Here is a 22,310-nt window from a genome sequence, read left to right on the forward strand (position 1 = left end):
AAAGGCGAGTAAAAGGTGCAGCACTAAACTGAGCGCGACATAACTGCATTATTATCACCACCGGATTTGCATATGCTAATTACATTCCCGTGATTAAAATATCGCGATGCTACACGGTATTAAAAGTTGAGGCGAAACTTTGAGGAATTCGGATTCCCGGATCCACACAGGGACAATGCGCTGGGATTTAATGTTTTGGAATTAGATGCCGGTAAGTTACTCATTTTAATACGTGAATTATGTTGCCGAGGTAAACAAGTTCCCAAAATAAAAGTTAAAAGAAAGAAGATGGCTAGCATGAGCCGACACTAGCCGCTCCCTGTGGTTAGCTTCCAGGCTAACCGCGCGGCTCCTACCTCAGAAAGCTGGAGAGCGCGTGAGCGCTCGCGCTGTGTCCGCCGCCGCTCGAGCCGTATCCCGCGCCGCCTCCGGTTCCAAACCCGCCGCCGCCGGACGCCGCTCTCTTCCCGCTCAGCAGCTTCTCCACGGCGGCTACATTCCCGGTGCGCGCCGCCTCCAGCAGCTCCTGCTCCTTCCCCATGTCAGCCGAGTAGAGACACACCAAACCGGGCAGACAGAAGCTCCGACTCGCGCCGCCGCCTGCGCCGCCGCCCCGAAACGCGCATTCACGCGCCCACACCACAGCTCACCGGAAACAAGGCGCTCCGCCGGACTCTCACCGCGGTCCCGGTCCAGGACAGAGAGAGAGGGGGGGGAGTTTCCTCCGTCTGAGCTCCTCACACATACACCCAAACATACACACACACTTCCTCTGTCCGGCTCTGGCGCGTCACTTCCTCCCGTCTCGTCCCGTCCTGTGGCCTGGCTCCCAAATGGTTCCCTACAGGAACCGCAGTGCACTACATAGGGTGCAGAATACAGCATGTCATACCCTCAGAAGTGCACTGATGCACTCACATGAATCCCACATTGCCCCCAGTTGCATTATTATAGTGCACTAAGTAGGGTGTAAACACTCATGTTGTGCTCTGATTTAGTGCATTTCTCTAGTAGATAGATAGATAGATAGATAGATAGATAGATAGATAGATAGATAGTGCACTAAAAAGCGTGTAAAAGTTCTTATTCCATACCCTAATATAGTGCACTTGGATTTGGGAGTTGAATCCTAAATGCCTTTTTTGGACATTTAGTGTACTACTGTATTTAGGGGTTAAAAACCTTTATTTGATCTCCTCATGTAGTGAGTGGAGCAGCACGGTGGTGTAGTGGTTAGCGCTGTCGCCTCACAGCAAGAAGGTCCTGGGTTCGAGCCCCGTGGCCGGCGAGGGCCTTTCTGTGCGGAGTTTGCATGTTGTCCGTGTGGGTTTCCTCCGGGTGCTCCGGTTTCCCCCACAGTCCAAAGACATGCAGGTTAGGTTAACTGGTGACTCTAAATTGAGCGTAGGTGTGAATGTGAGTGTGAATGGTTGTCTGTGTCTATGTGTCAGCCCTGTGATGACCTGGCGACTTGTCCAGGGTGAACCCCGCCTTTCGCCCGTAGTCAGCTGGGATAGGCTCTAGCCTGCCCATGACCCTATATACTAGTGCATCTCAAAAAATTAAAATATTGTGAAAAAGTTCAATTTAATCAGTTATTTAAGAAAGTGAAAATCTTATATATTATAGACGCATTACACATAAACTAAAATGTTTAAAGCATTTTTCTATTTTAATTTTAATCAGTATGGCATACGGTACAAAAACATTTAAAAAAAAACATCTCAAAATATTAGAATATTTCATTTCGAGTTTGAGTAAAACAGTATGAACACAGTGTATCTCTCGGTCTAGTTCAGTACACACAACCACAATCATGGGGACGACTGCTGACTCGACAGTTGTCCAGAAGATGATCACTGATGCCCTCCACAAGGAGGGTAAGCCACAAAAGGTAATTGCTGAAAAGGGTGGCTGGAAAAGGTGCACAAGCAACAGGGATGGCCGCAGTCTTGAGAGGATTGTCAAGAAAAGTTGAGTCAAGAACTTGGGAGAGCTTCACAAGGAGTGGACTGAGGCTGGTGTCAGTGTATCAAGACCCATCACGAACAGACATCTTCAAGAAAGGGGATACAACTTTCGCATTCCTAATATCAAGCTACTCCTGAGCCAGAGACAATGTCAGAAGTGTCTTATCTGGGCTAAGGAGAGAAAGAAATGGACTGTTGCTCAGTGGTCCAAAGTCCTCTTTTCAGATGAAAGTACATTTTGCATTTAATTTGGAAATCACGGTTCTAGAGTCTGGAGGAAGAGTGGAGAGGCACAGAATCCAAGGTGTTTGAAGCCCAGTGTGAAGTTTCCACAGTCTGTGATGGTTTGGGGTGCCATGTCATCTGCTGGTGTTGGTCCACTGTATTTTATCAAGTCCAAAGTCAACACAGCATCTACCAGGAGATTTTAGAGCACTTCATGCTTCCATCTGCTGACGAGCTTTTTGGAGATGCTGATTTCCTTTTCCAGCAGGACTTAGCACCTACCCACAGTGCCAAAACTACTACCAAATGGTTTGCTGACCATGATATTACTGTGTTTGATTGGCCAGCCAACTTGCCTGACCTGAACCCCATAGAGAATCTATGGGGTATTGTCAAGAGGAAGATGAGAAACACCCGACCCAAAAATACAGATACGCTGAAGGCCACTATCAAAGCAACCTGGGCTTCAAGAACACCTCAGCAGTGCCACAGACTGATCACCTCCATGCCACACCGCATTGATACAGTAATTCATGGTAAAGGAGCCCCAACCAGGTATTGAGTGTATAAATGAATATACTTTTCAGAAGATGGACATTTTCTGTATTGTAAATCCTTTTTTTTGATTGATCTTAGGGAATATTCTAATAATTTGAGATACTGGATTTCTGATTTTCATGAGCTATAAGCCATAATCATCAAAAATAAAACAAAAAAGGCTTTAAATATTTCACTTTACATGTAATGAATATAGAATATATGAAAGTTTACCTTTTTGAATTAAATTATGAAAAAAGGAACTTTTTCATGGTATTCTAATTTTTTGAGATGCATTTGTGTGTGTGTGTGAGATATATATTTCTGGGTCTGTCTCAGAAACTGGGTACTGTACTCAGTCAATAAACTATACGGTTTTGAATGGTGATGTTGGTTTTAATCTCATCTCATTATCTCAAGCCGCTTTATCCTTCTACAGGGTCGCAGGCAAGCTGGAGCCTATCCCAGCTGATTACGGGTGAAAGGCGGGGTTCACCCTGGACAAGTCGCCAGGTCATCACAGGGCTGACACATAGACACAGACAACCATTCACACTCACATTCACACCTACGCTCAATTTAGAGTCACCAGTTAACCTAACCTGCATGTCTTTGGACTGTGGGGGAAACCGGAGCACCCGGAGGAAACCCACGCGGGCACGGGGAGAACATGCAAACTCCGCACAGAAAGGCCCTCGCCGGCCCCGGGGCTCGAACCCAGGACCTTCTTGCTGTGAGGCGACAGCGCTAACCACTACACCACCGTGCCGCCCATGTTGGTTTTAATTTGAAATAAAATGATGAAAGAAATAATACAGATAAAACAATCTTTGATGTGAATACTCTGTTCAGAATTTGGCAAAAATTCTGCAAATTTGTGGGAAAATGGCGGCTTGATCTGGGACATGATAAATGGTTGACTCCATCGCATTCCCTTAAAAAGGTTGTAGTCCACTGAAAAGTCTACAGTTATCACTAATTGTATTTTAAGTTGTAACTTTATACACCTAAGGATTGGTGTGCTCACAGAATAATCATAACCGCAATAAAACATCATGCAAAATATTTGATCACCGTTGTAACTCCATTTTCCGCAAACCCAAAACCAATATGATCATGTTTTGATCTAAACGGAAAGCCTCAGGGTCGAGGTCACGACCTCACCAAAAGTAGTAACTTAAAATCACTACGCCATATAAACATTTAGCTATAAATCTGCAATTTTTGTTTTTTAAAACGAAAGCTGAAAGTTAGGTATAGAATATGTTTCTTACAGAATATGTTACGATGGTAGCTGGTCTTGTATGAATTTCTGAGCTATAAAATGAGTCGTGGTCTATTTTTTACCGTAGCGTGTTATTTGTGTGCGGGGAAGGACACACATTAACAATTTGCATGTGTAGAATGGAATTTTCCACTCCAACAGTTAGAAGTTGATCGTGCTTCCATTTGCGGTCTTTCTGTTACGCGGGTGATCTGTTCGGACGTTATCGCTGAAAAGGTGAGTTTTGACCGTTTTATTTTGTTTTAGTCTTGCAGTATAAGGCAACAGAATGTTTCTTTTTCATCTTACTTTCATATTTCGTAGTGTTTGCGTATTTTTGGCCAATATTTTGCAACCATGGTCAATTTAGATCGAACTTTTGGATAGAATCTACGGCCAGTCACTTTGCCCCGCCCCCGCCTCGCGCTCCGTCCAGTGCGGTAGTGATGTCCTGTTGCTCGCGCGCCGCAGCAGAGACCCGCGCGGCCTTCAGCCGGTACAGTCGCTGTTCTTTTGCCACCGCCGTTATTCTCATCTTTCCGGTGTGTTCTTGATTTTTCCATTGTGTCCTATTTCGCCAAATCAAATACCCAAACTGTATCATATTATTCATATTTAAGTGAATAAACAATTCAGTCATCATAACTTGGCATTTTTAACCCAAGCAATCAAAAAGAGGAAATTTATTCAATATTTTCACTCATCTGTGAAGGAGGGGCTTTAATTCTTCATGATGGAGTTATTTTATATGGAAATCAATTTTACAAAAACATTTGAATTGTAATCAAATTTTCCACAGTGGAGGCCAGATAAAGCAAGATGCTATCTTTATTCTTATTAAACATGACAAAAGAAACATTGAGTGTTAGGTAAACGCAAAAAAAAAATTAGAAAATGTATTTTTTGACCATAATGTCCCAAATAAGAGACTATATATCAGTTGAAAAAGTAAGTACACCCTAGGGCTGCTCAATATTGGAAAAAATCAATATCACGATTTTTTCAGTAAATATCGATATCGCGATTTTTAAAACGATATTTATACACCTTTTTTTAAAGCCCTGATCATCAACACCTGAGGCACCGGGCCACATTTTTATAGTACAGGCCTCATAGGCTACCTGTCAACCCTTCCCGTTGTACCCTGAAACGCCTTTTACTTAAACTATTTACTGTGCAAGCGCGTACTTTGCATAGGTCCTATAGCCTGCACAAGGCTCACGTTCTCCTCACTCAACATTTCCGATCACAGAGGATGGAGCCAGCGCTGGTATTACCAGTGATTACTGCGTAACGTCCACACTGGCTCGTAGCCAGCCAAGGATAAAATCTCTCTCTCTCTCTCTCTCACACACACACACACACACACACACACACACTACAACATAAGCTTGTGTGTTGTTAAGACACCAACATTAAAACACGCACACACACGGACTGGCCATTGGGAGTAGCGGGAGTTTGTGGGCCGGCGGAGAAAAAAAAAAGTTGCGCGCTGGCCTTTAATATGATAAGCAATGTTAACAGTAAGAAACTGTTAACATTGCTTATCATATTAAAGGCCAGCGCGCAACTGTTTTGTTTTTTTCTCCGCCGGCCCACACTGAACCACCGGGAAAACTCCCGCTACTCCCGATGGCCAGTCCGTGTGTGAACACGCACAATATAGAGACAAGTCCTTAAGAATTAACATACATGAAAATAGCTCAGCGGCATGTAAACATTCCCTGAAAGTGTAGGTGGCACTGCGGCTAGATGCTACGTGAAATGGCACAAGGCAAACACCATGCGTCGCTCAGTCAACAGACAAAATCCACGAACCCAGTAGTCCTCCTACTACTGTGGGTTAGTGTTCTGTGGCCAAAAACACCCCACGCACAGTCATTCCAAAACATCCCCACTAGTTGCAGGTTATGTCTCAAATACAGATATGCGTTGTGGATTAAGCGATCTATTTTCAAGCATCAGGCTTCTCTTCCTTCCTCTTCCAAATGTGGACTCCGCTGTCTTTTTGGCATGTCAGCATTGAAATACCATTTGCAGAGATATTTCACTCGCCATTAAGAAAAGTAAAAGCAACACATGATTAGGGCTACATGATTAGCAGGGGGACACCGTTTTAAGCGCACGGAATTTTAAAAACAATGTAATTACATCTGAGTCCGTCTACATCGCGCAATAAACCCGTCCTTAGCAGAACCTACTTCAAAGCATGATGCTAGCTGCAGATGCACAAGTCAAAATCAAATGAACCCAAGTAAACATGCCGCGGCGGGCAACATTAATAACCAAATTGCCTTACCTTAAAACGCTGCCTTGACCACAGGACGACTCGCAATTATTCCACTTAAATCCACACGGTTTAACACATCTAACACAGCTAGCAAGCTGGATATGTGCTAATATTGTTGTGCTTGTTTTCTTCCGTAGATGCCATTTTTACATTACCCAGTCCCACATCCAAAAATATGACGTAAATATATGTTAATTGTATTATTATAACTATTAGCAAGCAAATCAAACAACATATTAAGAAATCAATATATCAAATCACCCGACACGTATGAAAACAGAAGAACTGATTTTTTACTGTTGCGGAGATATCGCGGGAGTAGAATGGATGACGTATGCAAGGCTACGGTGTGCCTTAGGGGACAGAAGGGTTCGTTTTACCTTACTGTCACGTCAATGTTATTGTTGTTTTATTGCCATTGTAGAAATATTGTGCACGTCCCTTTCGACAAATGACAAAAAATCGTTTCATATCGATATTATGAATTTTGATATCGTTTGACACCAATATCGATATCGTGATAAAAATACGATATATTGCACAGCTCTAGTACACCCTTACATTTTTCACATTTCCAAGTCCATAAAATCAGAATCGGGCGTTCCAGATGAGGTGCCATTGATTTTAGAACCTCCTGCAGGTGGAACCCATCTTATTTAAACCCAACATCTAGGGTTTGGTGTTCTCTTTGCTCTTAGTGTGTGTTGTCATCATGCCAAGTTCTAAACAGCTCTCAAAGGAGCTCAGGAAAAAGGTTGTGGATGTCTCTGAACCTGGCAAGGGATTTAAAAACATCTCTAGATTATTAGAAATATATCATTCCACTGGAAGGAAAATGATCTACAAGTGATACAGATTTCAGTCAACTGCCAGTTTGTCCAATGTGAGTGTGAATGGTTGTGTATCTCTGTGTGTCGCCCTGTGATGACCTGGCAACTTGTCCAGGGTGTACCCCGCCTCTCACCCATAGTCAGCTGGGATAGGCTCCAGCTTGCCTGCGACCCTGTAGGACAGGATAAGTGGCTACAGATAATGGATGGATGGATGTAGTGAGTGCACTTTTAGATGGGTTTGGGGGCTGTATCCTGAATGCCTCCTTATAGGACTAAGTGCACTACATAGGCGCTTTATTAATCAATCAAATCAATCACAAAGGCTTCTCCAACATTTCTAAGAAACAACATGAGGAAAGCCAGGGATTAAAAATTAGACAAGTAGCTTTGCAACCAAAAGGTTGCTGGTTCAATTCCCTGGACCAGCAGGAATGGCTGAAGTGCCTTTGAGCAAGGCACTGAACCCCCAACTGCTCCCCAGGCTGCTCTGGGTGTGTTGTATGTTGCTCTGGATCGATCTGGAGCATCTAGGTCCGAGTTGACTTTGGTGCTTGGACCCCTAAATATAACAGCTTTGTTAAATAGGACATTACACAGTGGTTAGCACTGTCACCTCACAGAAGGTGAGAAGGTTCTGGGTTCGAGCCTCATGGCTGAGGGGGCCTTTCTATGTGGAGTATGTTCTCCCCGTGTCTGTGTGGGTTTCCTCCGGGTGCTCCAGTTTCCCCCACAGTTAAAGACACGCAGGTTATGTAAAAAAAAAAAAAAACCCAGCCAATGGGGTCCCAAGCCCGGGTAGTTTGTAAAGGGTTGCGGATCATAAATTGGGAAGGACGATCTGCTGTGGCGATCTTTAACGGGACCAGCCGAAAGAAGAACAATTAAATGAAATAAATCATCGTCGTTGCAGCCACTCACTGGCGAGTACAGCGCCTGAATGGATTCGTAGGACAGAGATCGACTTCGACTTATTCCAGGGTCTTTAGGCGTTGTTGAGCGACAGCCTTCCTTTGTTTGCGGCACACAGATTATTCAGCAAGTTGAGTATTTTTGAAATGTCGAACACCTTTGCGAATTGTGCTCCTCCAAACCTGCCTGTTGGCTCCACTCGGTCCAGTTGATTCCACACTTCAACAAAGAGTGCTTTAGGAAATCATTACAAAGTCATGGTGATGCTTTAAGGACCCCTGTAGGTCCCTGGATCCCATGTTGAGAACCTTTTATTTATTCATTTATTTATTTATCTCATCTCATTATCTGTAGCCGCTTTATCCTTCTACAGGGTCGCAGGCGAGCTGGATCCTATCCCAGCTGACTACGGGCGAAAGGCGGGGTTCACCCTGGACAAGTCGCCAGGTCATCACAGGGCTGACACATAGACACAGACAACCATTCACACTCACATTCACACCTACGCTCAATTTAGAGTCACCAGTTAACCTAACCTGCATGTCTTTGGACTGTGGGGGAAACCGGAGCACCCGGAGGAAACCCACACGGACACGGGGAGAACATGCAAACTCCGCACAGAAAGGCCCTCGCCGGCCACGGGGCTCGAACCCAGGACCTTCTTGCTGTGAGGCGACAGCGCTAACCACTACACCACCGTGCAGCCCCTCGTTTATTTATTTATTTATTTTTAAATGTCCAAATGACATCTTATATGGGGAACACGGTGCACTACACAGGGTATAGTATGCTTCGTTTCCTCCCCTATGTAGTGCATATACAGTAAGGAGGAAGTCTGAGTCCAGACTTCAATCACTCATGCACTATAATAGGGTGTAGAGAACATTATTTTATTCCCTAAACCATCTTTCTGCTTCTGTAGGTTTACATTTCAACAGCATCTATAACATATAGAGCAGAAGAATAAAGATACAACCCTGTCTGTAGAAAACGATCATATTTATGAAAATAAATATATCCACTAATCTTAAGTTTCAGTCCAAAATCTCTGGGATTTTCTGGGCAGGACCAAGATAAAGCAAGTCACTGAAGATGAATAAATTTATCATCTGGAGAGAAATACTTTTCTTCTGTAATTTGACCAGAATGATTAAATGATGATTGTTGTGTATTTCCTACAAATAAATGTAATATCTAATAACATTCAGGCTCAAGCCTGTCCTATAGGCCTGTACTTTATAGACTTTTATGTTGTAGCTTGTTGAAAAGCTTCAACATAAAAAAAGCTTTTATTTTGGCCGGATTCCATAACCGGAAGTTGGTTGTATTTCCGGTTAGCTTTCGTGTGCCGGGTGTTTAGGTAGGTGTTTGTGTAGTTAAAGTCTGTTAGTTAAATCCTTAATGAAATGTATATATTTTTTACAGGGTAATCATTTTTCTGTTTTGTTTCTGCGAAACTTTGGGCTTTTTTTTTTTTTTACAGCTATTTTGAACGGTAAAGCAGAAAACAATCAGTGTTTACAAACACTCCAGCTCGGCTCGGATGGATATAGCTTATTAATTAATCCGATTACATTCAGATTTCTGTTATTTAAACCCATGAATGGATCAGCCAGACTGGCAGATTTATAATCTATAAAATAACGAAGAGATGGTTTGGAGTTGAAATGAGGCTGAACACTAAATGGCGCTCGATTAGATGTTAGTGCACTACATAGGGTGTAGAAGGGCAAGGGCACTTGACTTACCGTGAGTGAAGCATGGAGTGTCGGAATGTTTCCTGATCTAAAATGTGTCTTGGATTGAGAGACTGTTATATTGTTTTAGGTTCATGGGGCTGAATTGCAGATAGCTTTCTACTGACTTCATAGTGGTGCACTGTAGTGGTGCACTGTAGTGGTGCACTGTAGTGGTGCACTGTAGTGGTGCACTGTAGTGGTGCACTGTAGTGGTGCACTGTGAAGTCAGTAGAAAGCTATTTGGAATTAGGGTGTAAAAATGTGTGGTGGTCCAGGAAAACCCATTGCATGTCACTGTAATTTAGTTTTTAAAAAGCAATACCTGAAAAAGACAATTCTTTAAAAATTGTCAGTAGACTAGGTTACAAATGTAGAGAGAAACATTGCGTCTTTTTAGTTTGACTTCTTTTTCACTTGACTAGATTTTAAAACTGAGTTCCATGCAAAAGTCACTCGTGTTTTACCCAGATCAGTACATTCGGTCCTCTTTGTGTCGTAGAAAATGTCTTTCACAATTTGAAGAGTTTCCTTGACTGGTGGACAACTCTATCTGTGTGTATTTTTAATGAGTGCCTGCTTTTTTTTTTTTAATGCGTTGTGCAGTTGCGTTGCGAGTCATGGCCGACCCGGCGCGTGTCAAAACCGAACCAAGAATTGACGTCACGTCTGCAGAGAATGTTCACCTGGATAAAAATGCAGGTGAGGGTTCTGGCGGAGGAAACGCAGCGTCAGGGAAGACAACGGATCAGCCCAGTGTGAAACAGGAGGATAAAGTGGTGAGATGTGACCCTATACACACAAGGTCCAAATATTCAACAGATACAAGAATGATTGGAAAGGCGATTTCATTCCCTAAAAGTTTAACCCTCCCTCTGTAGGGCGTGGCGAAGGAAGTGGTGAGAGGAGATGAGGATGACGAAGGACACTCGAGCACTCATCCTCCGCCTGCGAAAAAACTGAAAGTGGAACCGGAGAAGAAGAAGGAGAAGAGACATAAAGTGGACGAAGACGAGATCCAGAAGATGCAGTGAGTGTTTCAGTATGAGTTTTGATTTTATCATTCATCATCACAAACCCTATTTGGATTGGATTAATTTATCAGGAAGACGTCTGCAATACTTTTTTTTATAAACACATCACAGTGATAAACCTCTCACATCTATAACAGCTATAGAAGTACCTCAGGAAGAGTGAATTTCTACTGGACGATATTTCCTACGGTCCTGGGTGTTTGTGTTACGTTCTCACTTTATTAATTATCTAAAGTTAAATGCTGATAAATGAATAACTGTAAATGATTAGCAGTTTGAATATAAACAATTTACATTATCATGTACAATATTAATTTACCAGCAGATATTTAAGGAGCTGGCCGTTAGTCAGTCAGGATTTATTGACAGAAAACGAAAAGAAGTCGATGATATTGTGTATGACGATGTGAATATAAAGTGATGCCTGTAGCTGCTGTTATAACACCTCCTTTAATCTGCCTGCAGGATCTCGCTGCTTTTCTGAATGATTTTATTTCCTTTATCAATCTGAAAAAGCTTCCCGAGGTTGTGTGTAGGTGAAGTTTTACTGCCCAGGGTGCCTCGATTAAAAAGCGTCCGTTTTGTGCTTGATGATTTGGCAAGTGTTTAATATCCGGGGTGAGATCACTGATGCGTGTGCTACTTGACTGAATTTAGCAAGGAGCTATTATTATTATGATTATTATGATTATTTATTATGCTTTTGTTAAATGTTTTTAGAATCACTGACTTTAGAAAGGTTGGGTGGTGACCTGTTGAGTAAAGTGTGTGGTGTTCTGGTGTCACCAATCTGTTTAAAGGAGAACTGAAGTCATTTTAAAACTTGCTTTATTTCTTAATTAACATGTTATTACGCTTTCGGCCTTATATCATGACTCGTATTGGCAACTAATCGCAATTAAATATTATACTTGTCAGCCTATTCGGTTTTTAGCCATGTTGAATTTAGTTCGTTTGGTCCACAGCAGGCGTCACTTATCCACGCGATCTTCACGAGACTTGTGTGAGGCTTCGAAACGTGAAGTGTCAGCCAGGTGTCAGTGCCGCCATTTTGAAAACTGTTTTCCAAATGAAGTATTGCACAAAAACGAGTTTAAATGACGATTACTGCCGACTTTTTTCAAACTTTCCTGATTGCTATCAAAACAAAACTCCCGGCTTGATTACATCAGCATTTGAAAGAGGGCGCGCACGTCTTTTGACAACGCTGGCAGATGTTGGTCGCTTTGATTTCCGCTGTACGTTTTACTTCCGTCCTACGATGTCTCGCACAGGTCTCAGCGAATCTCGTTTATGGCCATCGCTTTGACATATGGACTGATATATTACAGAGCATATTTCAAACACTCAGAACTTGCTTTTGCAGCGACAAAATAGTGATCAAACATGCATTCCTGTATTTAATAAAATGAGAAATAGAATTTTGATGATACACAAATTTGAAAGCAAATTTTTGTATGTGCTCATTGCTCACGTGTGTGCGCGCGCGTGTGTGTTCACTGCTTCAGATGGGTTAAATGCAGAGAGGAAATTTCACAAGTGTGTGATGAATAAAGTTGTGCTTTCTTTTCTTTTTTCTTTCTTTTTCATTTCTCCTTTAAAGTCCTGAATGGCCTTTCACCTTCATACTTGCAGCATGAAATCAGTCAAGTGACAGATATTCAGACTCCTCACACTGGGTTTAGTCGATACTCTCTGGCAATACCCAAGTCTGGCAGCCGTGGGCAAAAAAACTTTTGGGTTCAATGCCATTAAATCGTGGAATGATCTGCCAGACAGCATCCGGTCAATCCAGTCTCTCTATAGTTTTAAGCACAAAGTAAAGCGGCATTTATTTAACGGCTTTCAGACAGTGCAGAGAACCGCTGGTTGGTGTAGTGGTTAGCGTGTCCACCTCTCGATCAGGAGATCGCAAGTTCTATTCATGGTCTGGTCGTACCAAAGACCATCATAAAAATGGTACCTACTGCTGTCTGGCAAGGCCCGCTGCAATACACACGCGAGTGGGGAGTCAAACTCTGGCGATTACTAGAGGACCCCCCCCCCCCCCCCCCCAATCCTAGCTATGTAATAGGTGAGAGGCTGAGGGCTACGGAAACGGAGATTGGCACTGCTCTATGCGCCACGTGGCATGGGAAGAACTTTTTTTTTTTTTACTTGAGACAGTGCAGAGGGGGCAGGTTTAAATTATTCTGCTCAGTTTAATGTAACTGGGCTGCGGTTTGCCTTCTGCAGGTTCTACGACAGGGTTCTTGATGTGATCCTTCTGTGGTGCTCAACGACACAGTGCTACTCTTGGGTGCATTATAATACTATTGTATCTTGCTTTTTATATCCATGTTTAGCCAGCAATTTAGGGGGTTTTTTTTGTGCTTTTAAAGCTATTTGGACAAATTATTGTATTGATAATACACTTAATTCTATTATTAAACTGTCAACACGGCACCATCCTGAAACTTTTCTGAGGACCACAGCGGGAATAAGTGTTTTACACTTTGTTGTCCGATCCTTGGTTTAGTTTCATGTATTTACAACCCTGATTCCAAAAAAGTTGGGACAAAGTACAAATTGTAAATAAAAACGGAATGCAATGATGTGGAAGTTTCAAAATTCCATATTTTATTCAGAATAGAACATAGATGACATATCAAATGTTTAAACTGAGAAAATGTATCATTTAAAGAGAAAAATTAGGTGATTTTAAATTTCATGACAACAACACATCTCAAAAAAGTTGGGACAAGGCCATGTTTCCCACTGTGAGACATCCCCTTTTCTCTTTACAACAGTCTGTAAACGTCTGGGGACTGAGGAGACAAGTTGCTCAAGTTTAGGGATAGGAATGTTAACCCATTCTTGTCTAATGTAGGATTCTAGTTGCTCAACTGTCTTAGGTCTTTTTTGTCGTATCTTCCGTTTTATGGTGCGCCAAATGTTTTCTATGGGTGAAAGATCTGGACTGCAGGCTGGCCAGTTCAGTACCCGGACCCTTCTTCTACGCAGCCATGATGCTGTAATTGATGCAGTATGTGGTTTGGCATTGTCATGTTGGAAAATGCAAGGTCTTCCCTGAAAGAGACGTCGTCTGGATGGGAGCATATGTTGCTCTAGAACCTGGATATACCTTTCAGCATTGATGGTGTCTTTCCAGATGTGTAAGCTGCCCATGCCACACGCACTAATGCAACCCCATACCATCAGAGATGCAGGCTTCTGAACTGAGCTCTGATAACAACTCGGGTCGTCCTTCTCCTCTTTAGTCCGAATGACACGGCGTCCCTGATTTCCATAAAGAACTTCAAATTTTGATTCGTCTGACCACAGAACAGTTTTCCACTTTGCCACAGTCCATTTTAAATGAGCCTTGGCCCAGAGAAGACGTCTGTGCTTCTGGATCATGTTTAGATACGGCTTCTTCTTTGAACTATAGAGTTTTAGCTGGCAACGGCGGATGGCACGGTGAATTGTGTTCACAGATAATGTTCTCTGGAAATATTCCTGAGCCCATTTTGTGATTTCCAATACAGAAGCATGCCTGTATGTGATGCAGTGCCGTCTAAGGGCCCGAAGATCACGGGCACCCAGTATGGTTTTCCGGCCTTGACCCTTACGCACAGAGATTCTTCCAGATTCTCTGAATCTTTTGATGATATTATGCACTGTAGATGATGATATGTTCAAACTCTTTGCAATTGTACACTGTCGAACTCCTTTCTGATATTGCTCCACTATTTGTCGGTGCAGAATTAGGGGGATTGGTGATCCTCTTCCCATCTTTACTTCTGAGAGCCGCTGCCGCTCCAAGATGCTCTTTTTATACCCAGTCATGTTAATGACCTATTGCCAATTGACCTAATGAGTTGCAATTTGGTCCTCCAGCTGTTCCTTTTTTGTACCTTTAACTTTTCCAGCCTCTTATTGCCCCTGTCCCAACTTTTTTGAGATGTGTTGCTGTAATGAAATTTCAAATGAGCCAATATTTGGCATGAAATTTCAAAATGTCTCACTTTCGACATTTGATATGTTGTCTATGTTCTACTGTGAATACAATATCAGTTTTTGAGATTTGTAAATTATTGCATTCTGTTTTTATTTACAATTTGTACTTTGTCCCAACTTTTTTGGAATCGGGGTTGTAGTTCAATTGTCCATTCGTATATTGTCCTACTTGCATGTAATTTTACCTTAATATCTATTGGTCTATCTATAATATATTCAATTTTGTGTGTCCAAAATTTTAATTGGTATCATATATAATCTGTGCATGTTGTGAGAAATACAGTTTACAATAAAGATATAAAAACATACAATGATTATTTGAGAGAGAGAAAGGAAAAAAAAAACTGTTTTAAGTTTTGTGCCAAAGGGTTAAGTGACCCAAAAGTTGTCTCGTTAACCTCTAGTTAATTTTTGCTAACAAAAATAATTGATCTGGGCAGTTCTTCAGCAGAGAGGCCAAAATTATGAAATGTTTGACTGCCTGACCCGGTCAGCTCAGTGATGTTGCTAAAGTATGGAATCCAAGGCAAAATGTACCGAAAACCGTATTTAAAATTCTTCACCCCAAATGTAGCACTGTCAGTTTGTTCTGGTGGAATTCTGTTACTGACTTTTCTTTCCTCATAAAAGATTTTGTGTTCAGAGGTAAACAGCCAATTTTTCAATTTTTTTTTTTTTTTTAGTAATGCAACTAAAAAAGTTACCACATTTTGCTGTTACTGAAGAACTATCCATATATGGTGAAAAAGAGATGATCTTAACAAAAGCCAGAATTTTGAATTTATGCCAAGTTCATTTTAACTAATTAAGATTTATTTTTTAATTCATTCTTCTAAAAGATAAAGTTTAAGTTTTTAGAAAAAGAAAAGTCAGGTATCTGCTGAGAAAATCACGGAGACAAATCACAGACACGACTAAAATGATCAAAAGGAGGGAAAAAATGCAGACAGAAATAAAGGCACAGAGGAGCGCCTGTAAAATAAGAAATTACCCCGTGTAAATTGAATTCTCTCCAGATCGAGTCTACAGACAAAAATCAGCCAGCATAAGAAATCTTGAGACATGAAATTAGTGCTCGTCAGCCCTATTCCGACAGGATTCGCATCAAAACGACCTGCGTTTCTCCCATAGACAGCGCTCTGGTCTGCATGTTGGTTTATCCTTTTTCACAAGTGCAGTCTTTATAGTGAAACGCATGGCTCAGATCAGAAGGAAACATTCAGAGCTGTTAATTCTTTAACCCATCAGTATAACGGGGCACACCTGGGCAACAAGAGGCACCTGTCAATCACATGTTCCCAGATTTTGGACCGTATACAAGTTATTAGCTCATCTGTCCGTGAGGCCGAGTGCCGTGGCGTGGCGTCCGTCGTCCACGATTCAGTTAAATCGTATTTCCTCCGTCAGTTCTCCACGGATTTCAGTTCCGATTGTTTTGCTGGAGAGAACTCCTCATTCCACACAAAACTCAGTCGTTGTTTTGTCAATTTTTTTTGCTAATGAGTTACTAATTAGGCCAAATTAAAGAATTTTCCAGGTCTCTCGCTAGAATTGTATCTCTTCTCTCGTTTCTCACCCGATTCCAGTTCTGATCTGTGTTTTGGGTCGATCTTCCCTTGAGGAACAAAACTTGGTCATTTGTTTGTTGATTTTCTTGTTGTAAACGATTTGTTTACAACTTTGTTTACTTTCAGTTAAATTGTATCTCCTCCCTCCTTCAGTTCTCAGTGGATTTCAGTTCTGATTGTTTTTTATTTGAAAGAACTCGACCTTCTGTACAACACTTGGTCGTTGTATTGTCAATTTTTTGCTAAAATTAGTCCTCAGGTCACTTAACACCATTTCCTTCTGACTAGAATTGTATCGCCTCTCATTTATCATGCCAATTCAGTTCTGATGGATGTTTTGGGTCGATCTTCCCTCAGGGAACAAAGTGTGGTCCTTTGTTGATGTTCCTGTTGTAAAGAGTTTGTTGTGGAGGTTGGTCCTCTCATTGTCACAGTTCAGTTCTGTGTGATGCTTTGATGGCAGGACAGATGAGTTATGTCCTTGACGGTCTGGTTTGATTCCCAAATGGTTCCTTATTGTCCACTTCATCGGGTGTAGAAACTGTTATTTTACACTTTATGTAATGTGCTTGTATATGGCGTAGGGAACAGAATCCTAACGCACCTGTAAAAGGATTTTAAAACGGTGTATAGTGCATTTCTGGGTCCCAGAAATACTGTATAAAAGCACAGCACATTGAGGGGGGAGAAGCCTTTACATGTATTTTGTACCCTAAGTAGTGCACGTCGTGAGGTTATCCAACATCCTGGGCCAACGTCGGGGAAAGATACTTAACGGCTGCATTTCAAACATGCCACGTCATCAAATCCCGCCAAAGGACTGTTCCGAGGTCGTCTTTGAATTCTACCAGGGACCGAGTCCTTATTCAGGGAATTTTCAAGGATGCACATACAGTCCTGTGCGGAACTCTTAGGCACCCTGGGGTTTTTAATTCATACAAACTTTGTTATAGATTTCTATTTTCTGATTTCTACATTATCGAGTCAACAACAAACATTTTAGAGTCCAAACTTTTTTTTTTTTCCAGTACAAAATTAAATGTTTAGAGAAAAAAAAAGTTTGTATCTGAGCAGTATATTCCATAAGAGACACTTTTCAGATGAAAAAAATAAAGCATAATGAAGGCTGCTGGGTTTTGGTGTAAAATGAAGAAGTGAGTGTGACAGTCAAAGTGTCCAGAAGAACTGTGGCTGGTTCTGTAAGATGCTCAGGAAAACCTACAGATCATTTCCACATCAAACTGACCTCACTGGACCTGAGATGCAGATATGTTTTATTTTAAGTAAAGGGTCGTCTCACTCCAAATACTGTGTGATGTGCAGAGTGTTGGTGTCTTCGTTCTCAGAGGAGCAGCTGAACCGGTATGAGATGTACAGACGCTCGGCTTTCCCTAAAGCAGCCATTAAAAGGGTAAGAAACCCCTGAAATTCACACCTCGGAAACAGAGCAAGAAATATAAACCTACAGCTGTTACTTTTCTGATCAGTGACCCAGAGCCACCACTGACGATCCCGATACTGGGTTTGTTAAACATCGTTGTCTTCAGTGTGTTATAAACAAGACGACATGATCATCACCATCCCCCGCCACGAGCATTTTATGAAGACCTCTCGACACTTACGCCCTTATAAACCCATTGCTTTAATATTGACGTATGTCAGAAGTGCTGTCACACCTTCATAAAACGCTACCCAGCCGTGTTCAGTAATGTGAGCATGCGAAGTTAGCTTCTGGAGTTTCTGAGAAAACTTGTCCAGATTGAAACGGACAGATGGACGGACTCCATTCCTATATTCCTCCACACTTCGTGTCGGGGGATAAAAACACTCGAGCTGCGTGCTGTTATAAGAAAATAATCAACGACAGCGTGGTGTGATGGAGCTCAACACGAAGCGAAAATATTGTTCTCAGCGTTGTGCAAGTTCACGCTTAACGAGAGCGAGGTCAAAGTTCAGTTCATACAGACCAAGAGGAACTCGTTCACGTTCATTTCTTCCAACCACAGGAGTGGAACCCAGTGTGGTCTTCTGTTCTGCTGTTGCATGCTGAGATGCTTTTCTGCTCACCACGGTTGTAAAGAGTGATTATATGAGTTACTGTATCCTTCCTGGGGGAAAAAGCTCGAACCAATCTGTCCATTCCCCTCTGACCCTCTCTTATCAACAAGGCGTTTGTTTACTTTCCACCCACAGAACTGTCGCTCACTCACTCAGTGTTTTTATCCCCCGCGACAAAGTGCACAGGGGAGTATAGGAATGGAGTCCGTCCGTTTCAGTCTGGACAGGTTTTCTCAGAAACTCCAGAAGCTACTTTAATGAAACTTTGCGTGCTTGTATTACTGAACATGGCTGGGTAGCGTTTTATGAAGGTGTCCTAGCACTTACGACATCATATGTCAATATTAAAGCAATGGGTTTATAAGGGCGTAAGTGTTGAGAGGTCTTCATAAAATGCTTGTGGTGGGGGATGGTGATGTCGTCTTTTTTTTTTTTCTGCACCATTCTGTGTAAAGAGCAGTTTACACAGAATAAAAATGTGTTTTATTCCTCTTATACCACAAGTGACATTTTATTAATTAATTAATTAACACATCATACTCTTTAACCGTTTATCGTTTCATTTAATGTTGTCCATGAAACGAGTTCTTTTAGATTATATCCGTTACCCTTAGCAGAGTCTGTTTTTCCTTCATCTTGAAATTAGTTTAAAAAAAAAAAAAAGGAAAAAAAGCCTCACCCCATCATGTTTTTATTGTTAAATAAAATGAAGTGAAATCTGCTTATTGTTAGTGGAAGTGGCAGGACACCGTTTTTCCTTTTCCGATACCAAAAAAAGTAACCTTGGTTTGAGTGAGTTGATGCCTATCTGATATTTTTGTCTTTTAAAAACCTAATTATAATAAAAGTATGAATGTTATTATTTTTTTACCAACTTTATTGGACTGTTAGAAAATAAACAGAAAAGAAATAAACATAAAAATAAACATAAGTAAGTCAGCCCAAAGGGGAGAACGTGAACGGGCGACCCATGCAAGGCGTTTCCCCGAAGGTATAAAAGAGAAAAATCATACAATTAAAATTAGACTAAATTGATCTGTGGCAGCCACAGTCACGGTCCACAGACCAAGTACATGAAAAGTCTGTATTATAGGCGGAGGTCAGTAATTCAAAGTACGTTAGAGTTAGAGATGGCACTGATTGCAGTGGGTCAATACCTGCAAAAAAAATGGATTTGGATTCTCTTTTAGCAGTCAGAACTGCTGATGTCAAATTCTGACCAATCAGATTTGAGAATAACACTACTCTGGAATAATAATAATAATTTATTATTATTGAATGTATTTAAATGTAGAACTTACTTTCAGCTTATTCAGTCCATCACGGGATCATCAGTGTCTCAGAACGTCGTCATCGCCATGTCCGGCATCTCCAAAGTGTTCGCCGGGGAGATTGTTGAAGAAGGTGAGCTTTATTTAACGCATTGGAGTGAAATCTAGTGACGGCTGTGTTTGTGCTCTTGTTAACGTGTGTGTGTGTGTGTGTGTGTTTGTAGCTCTGGATGTGTGTGAGAAGTGGGGAGACACTCCTCCTCTACAGCCCAAACACATGAGGGAGGCGGTGAGGAGGCTGAAGAGCCGCGACCAGATACCCAACACCAAACACAAACGCATCCTTTTCCACTAAATGCACAGCAACAGTGATGTTCCTGTCTTAAATTTAAAGGAGCTATTTGTAATACTGAGAGCCCTCTTCTGGCCCTGAGCTGAAAACACTTCCAGACTTCTTGATGAGCTCTGATGCTTTTTATTTAAAAAAGAAAAAAAAAGTTGAGCAGCTTTTTCACCTGGGAGTGGCCTTATTTCAGGGCCAGAAAAAAAATGTACACAGAAGCCTGAAATGAAGAAACTAGCCTGATCATCTCCATGGAAATATTGCAAATCACTGCTTTTTAAAGACATCTTTAAAAGTTAGATGATGATGATGATGATGATTACAGGCTTGAAATGTTACAAACTGCTCCTTTAACGTTTTAGCTGCCGATGCTGTGGAGTTAACAGGAAGTGTTGAGTGGAGGGTGGAGGGAATGGCTTATGTGCCCAAAACTGAGAGCACGCCCTCTCATTCCTGTTTGTGCTGTAAATAGAAGTTGAAGCATCTGTTCCAGCACCGTCTCCATCGTGCTCTTGTCCGATTCCCTTTACTTGACCTTGTTCTTATCACACTTCATGCTAACTAGCTAGCGTGCTAATTGGGCTGTAGCTAGCAGAGTGTCGGCTCTGATCGGACTTCACTTCAGCTGGAAATGAATGGAACAGTTTTTAAAATAACTAACGGGACTCAATCAGCAGAACTGGACAGAGTGAAACAGTGTTGATGGAAAGACTTAAAGCTGCTGGGACTGAAAAAAAAATTACTCCGTGTGTGTGTGAGAGATTTTAAATTGGGTCCAGTTGAGTTTTGCTCTTCACTGTAAATACTGCTTCAGCCTGAATCCTTTGGTTCAATGCTAATTATTTTAGTTTAAATAAAGTGTGTGTGTAAAGTGCCCTCTCTCTGACAGATTTTAAACTTGTTCTATTAAAACTCACCCCGGACGCATTTTTGACCAGAGCGCCATGTTAAGTAATCACTGCTTCATTTGTGGAACTGCCAACTGAAATTAATTCAGTCACCAAAAAAGGCAACAACCCCCCCAACACATCTGGGTTCTGTGAAAAAAAAAAACAGGCCACGCCCTTTTTTTCACCTGAACACAGACTGCACACCGGGGCCGAGTTCACAAGCTTGCAGGCTGATTCTTCACCAAGTGGATGGATTAGTGTGGTGTCACGTACCTTATCGGAACACAGAACCAAATCAGAAAACGCAACAACAAATAAAAATACAACGGAACATCCAGCAGCAAATCAGAACAAGAGTGCTCTGAGAGCACAGCGTCCCCCGCTGGCAACTCCATCTGTGCTGTAAGTGCTTAATACACCCTCATAAAATTGTCAAAGTACAAGTTTGGTCATCAAGGGCTGTAACTCTGCTAAAATGCAACTGAAATGAACGAAATTGCAATGTGTGTATTACTGACATACGAGGACAAGTCAAAACATTCTAAGACAGATGTTATAATTTCACAATGTGTGAAAGATATTCCCCAGAATTCTACAGAGAATGAATTCTCCGATGGAAACTCCGCTTGCAGAAGTGTTTAGACTTAAATCTGTAGAGAAATAGCTTCGGTATTTTCATAAATAAAGATTTTTTTTTTTCAATTTGTCTTAGAATTTTTGACTTACCCTCATATAACAAGGCCTTTTGTCAAGTTTCATGAAATTCCTCCAAAAATTGTGAGAGGAGTCGATTTCCAAAAGGTGAGCACCCCTCCTGCAGGCAGACATCGCCACGACGTAATCCCCCTTTGCATAAAAACGCAACAAAAACAAAAAGGCAGCAGAAAATCAGAAAAAAAACACAAGAAAAGCAAAAAATTCAACAATAACTCAGAAAAATAAGAAATCAGAAAAAAATTTAAAAAAAGAAAAGAAAAAAAAACATTACCAAGTCAGAAAAACAGAAAATTGGAAAAACACAACCAAAGAAAACAGAAGACACAAAAATCAGAAAAATGAAAAAAGCAACAAAATCAGAAAAGCAAAAATGTAGCAATAAATCGGAAAACAACAAAAATGCAACAGAAAATTGGAAAAACGCAACAAAAAAATCAGAAAAATGAAAAAAGCAACACATCAGCAATAAAGAGGAAACAGAACATATAAAAACAGCAGCAAATTCAAAAACAAATGTGAAGTGAAAAGCAGAAAGGGTGCGATCATCTTGCGCTTTTTGTTTGTTTGTGTTTTTCACAGACGGGACGCTGGAGGGGAGTTCAGGGGAGGCCTCCTGACCAAAACAAAAAGCAATGAAAAGAATGTGAAATGTGATGTAATCTG

At 41.4% G+C, this 22,310-nt stretch overlaps 2 protein-coding genes across 10 annotated transcripts in view; one reads left to right on the forward strand and one right to left on the reverse strand.

Moving 5' to 3' along the window:
- Positions 1 to 813, reverse strand: part of LOC132897171 (ankyrin repeat and SAM domain-containing protein 1A-like) — a 118,004-nt gene extending 117,191 nt beyond the window's left edge. For 7 of the 8 annotated variants that reach the window (XM_060938580.1, XM_060938583.1, XM_060938579.1 and 4 more), the window contains exon 1: positions 357 to 813. In XM_060938580.1, the coding sequence (XP_060794563.1) occupies positions 357 to 541 (185 nt within the window). In that variant the 5' untranslated portion in view covers positions 542 to 813. The remainder of the gene's footprint in view (positions 1 to 356) is intronic. The other variant, XM_060938584.1, reaches the window with a different exon arrangement.
- Positions 121 to 20,914, forward strand: taf11 (TAF11 RNA polymerase II, TATA box binding protein (TBP)-associated factor). 2 transcript variants are annotated; one of them, XM_060938588.1, is made up of 6 exons: positions 121 to 211; positions 10,374 to 10,546; positions 10,649 to 10,797; positions 17,692 to 17,779; positions 19,734 to 19,830; positions 19,922 to 20,914. In XM_060938588.1, the coding sequence occupies exons 2-6, from the start codon at positions 10,388 to 10,390 to the stop codon at positions 20,050 to 20,052; spliced, it is 624 nt and encodes a 207-aa protein (XP_060794571.1). In that variant the 5' UTR covers positions 121 to 211; positions 10,374 to 10,387; the 3' UTR covers positions 20,053 to 20,914. The 2 variants fall into 2 exon arrangements, with proteins under 2 accessions (XP_060794571.1, XP_060794572.1); XM_060938589.1 differs by lacking the exon at positions 121 to 211 and adding an exon at positions 9,349 to 9,391.
- Positions 20,915 to 22,310: the final 1,396 nt, after the last annotated feature.

Source organism: Neoarius graeffei, chromosome 13 (assembly GCF_027579695.1).
Source record: "Neoarius graeffei isolate fNeoGra1 chromosome 13, fNeoGra1.pri, whole genome shotgun sequence".
NCBI classification, from domain to species: Eukaryota; Metazoa; Chordata; class Actinopteri; order Siluriformes; family Ariidae; genus Neoarius; species Neoarius graeffei.

What these genes read in the sequence shown, in the direction of transcription:
- taf11 (XM_060938588.1), top strand. Translation starts at nt 10,388, where the DNA reads ATGGCCGACCCGGCGCGTGTCAAAACCGAACCAAGAATTGACGTCACG. An exon ending in GACGAGATCCAGAAGATGCA is followed by an intron (nt 10,798 to 17,691) that starts GTGAGTGTTTCA and finishes TGTGATGTGCAG; the next exon opens with AGTGTTGGTGTCTTCGTTCT. An exon ending in CTAAAGCAGCCATTAAAAGG is followed by an intron (nt 17,780 to 19,733) that starts GTAAGAAACCCC and finishes ACTTACTTTCAG; the next exon opens with CTTATTCAGTCCATCACGGG.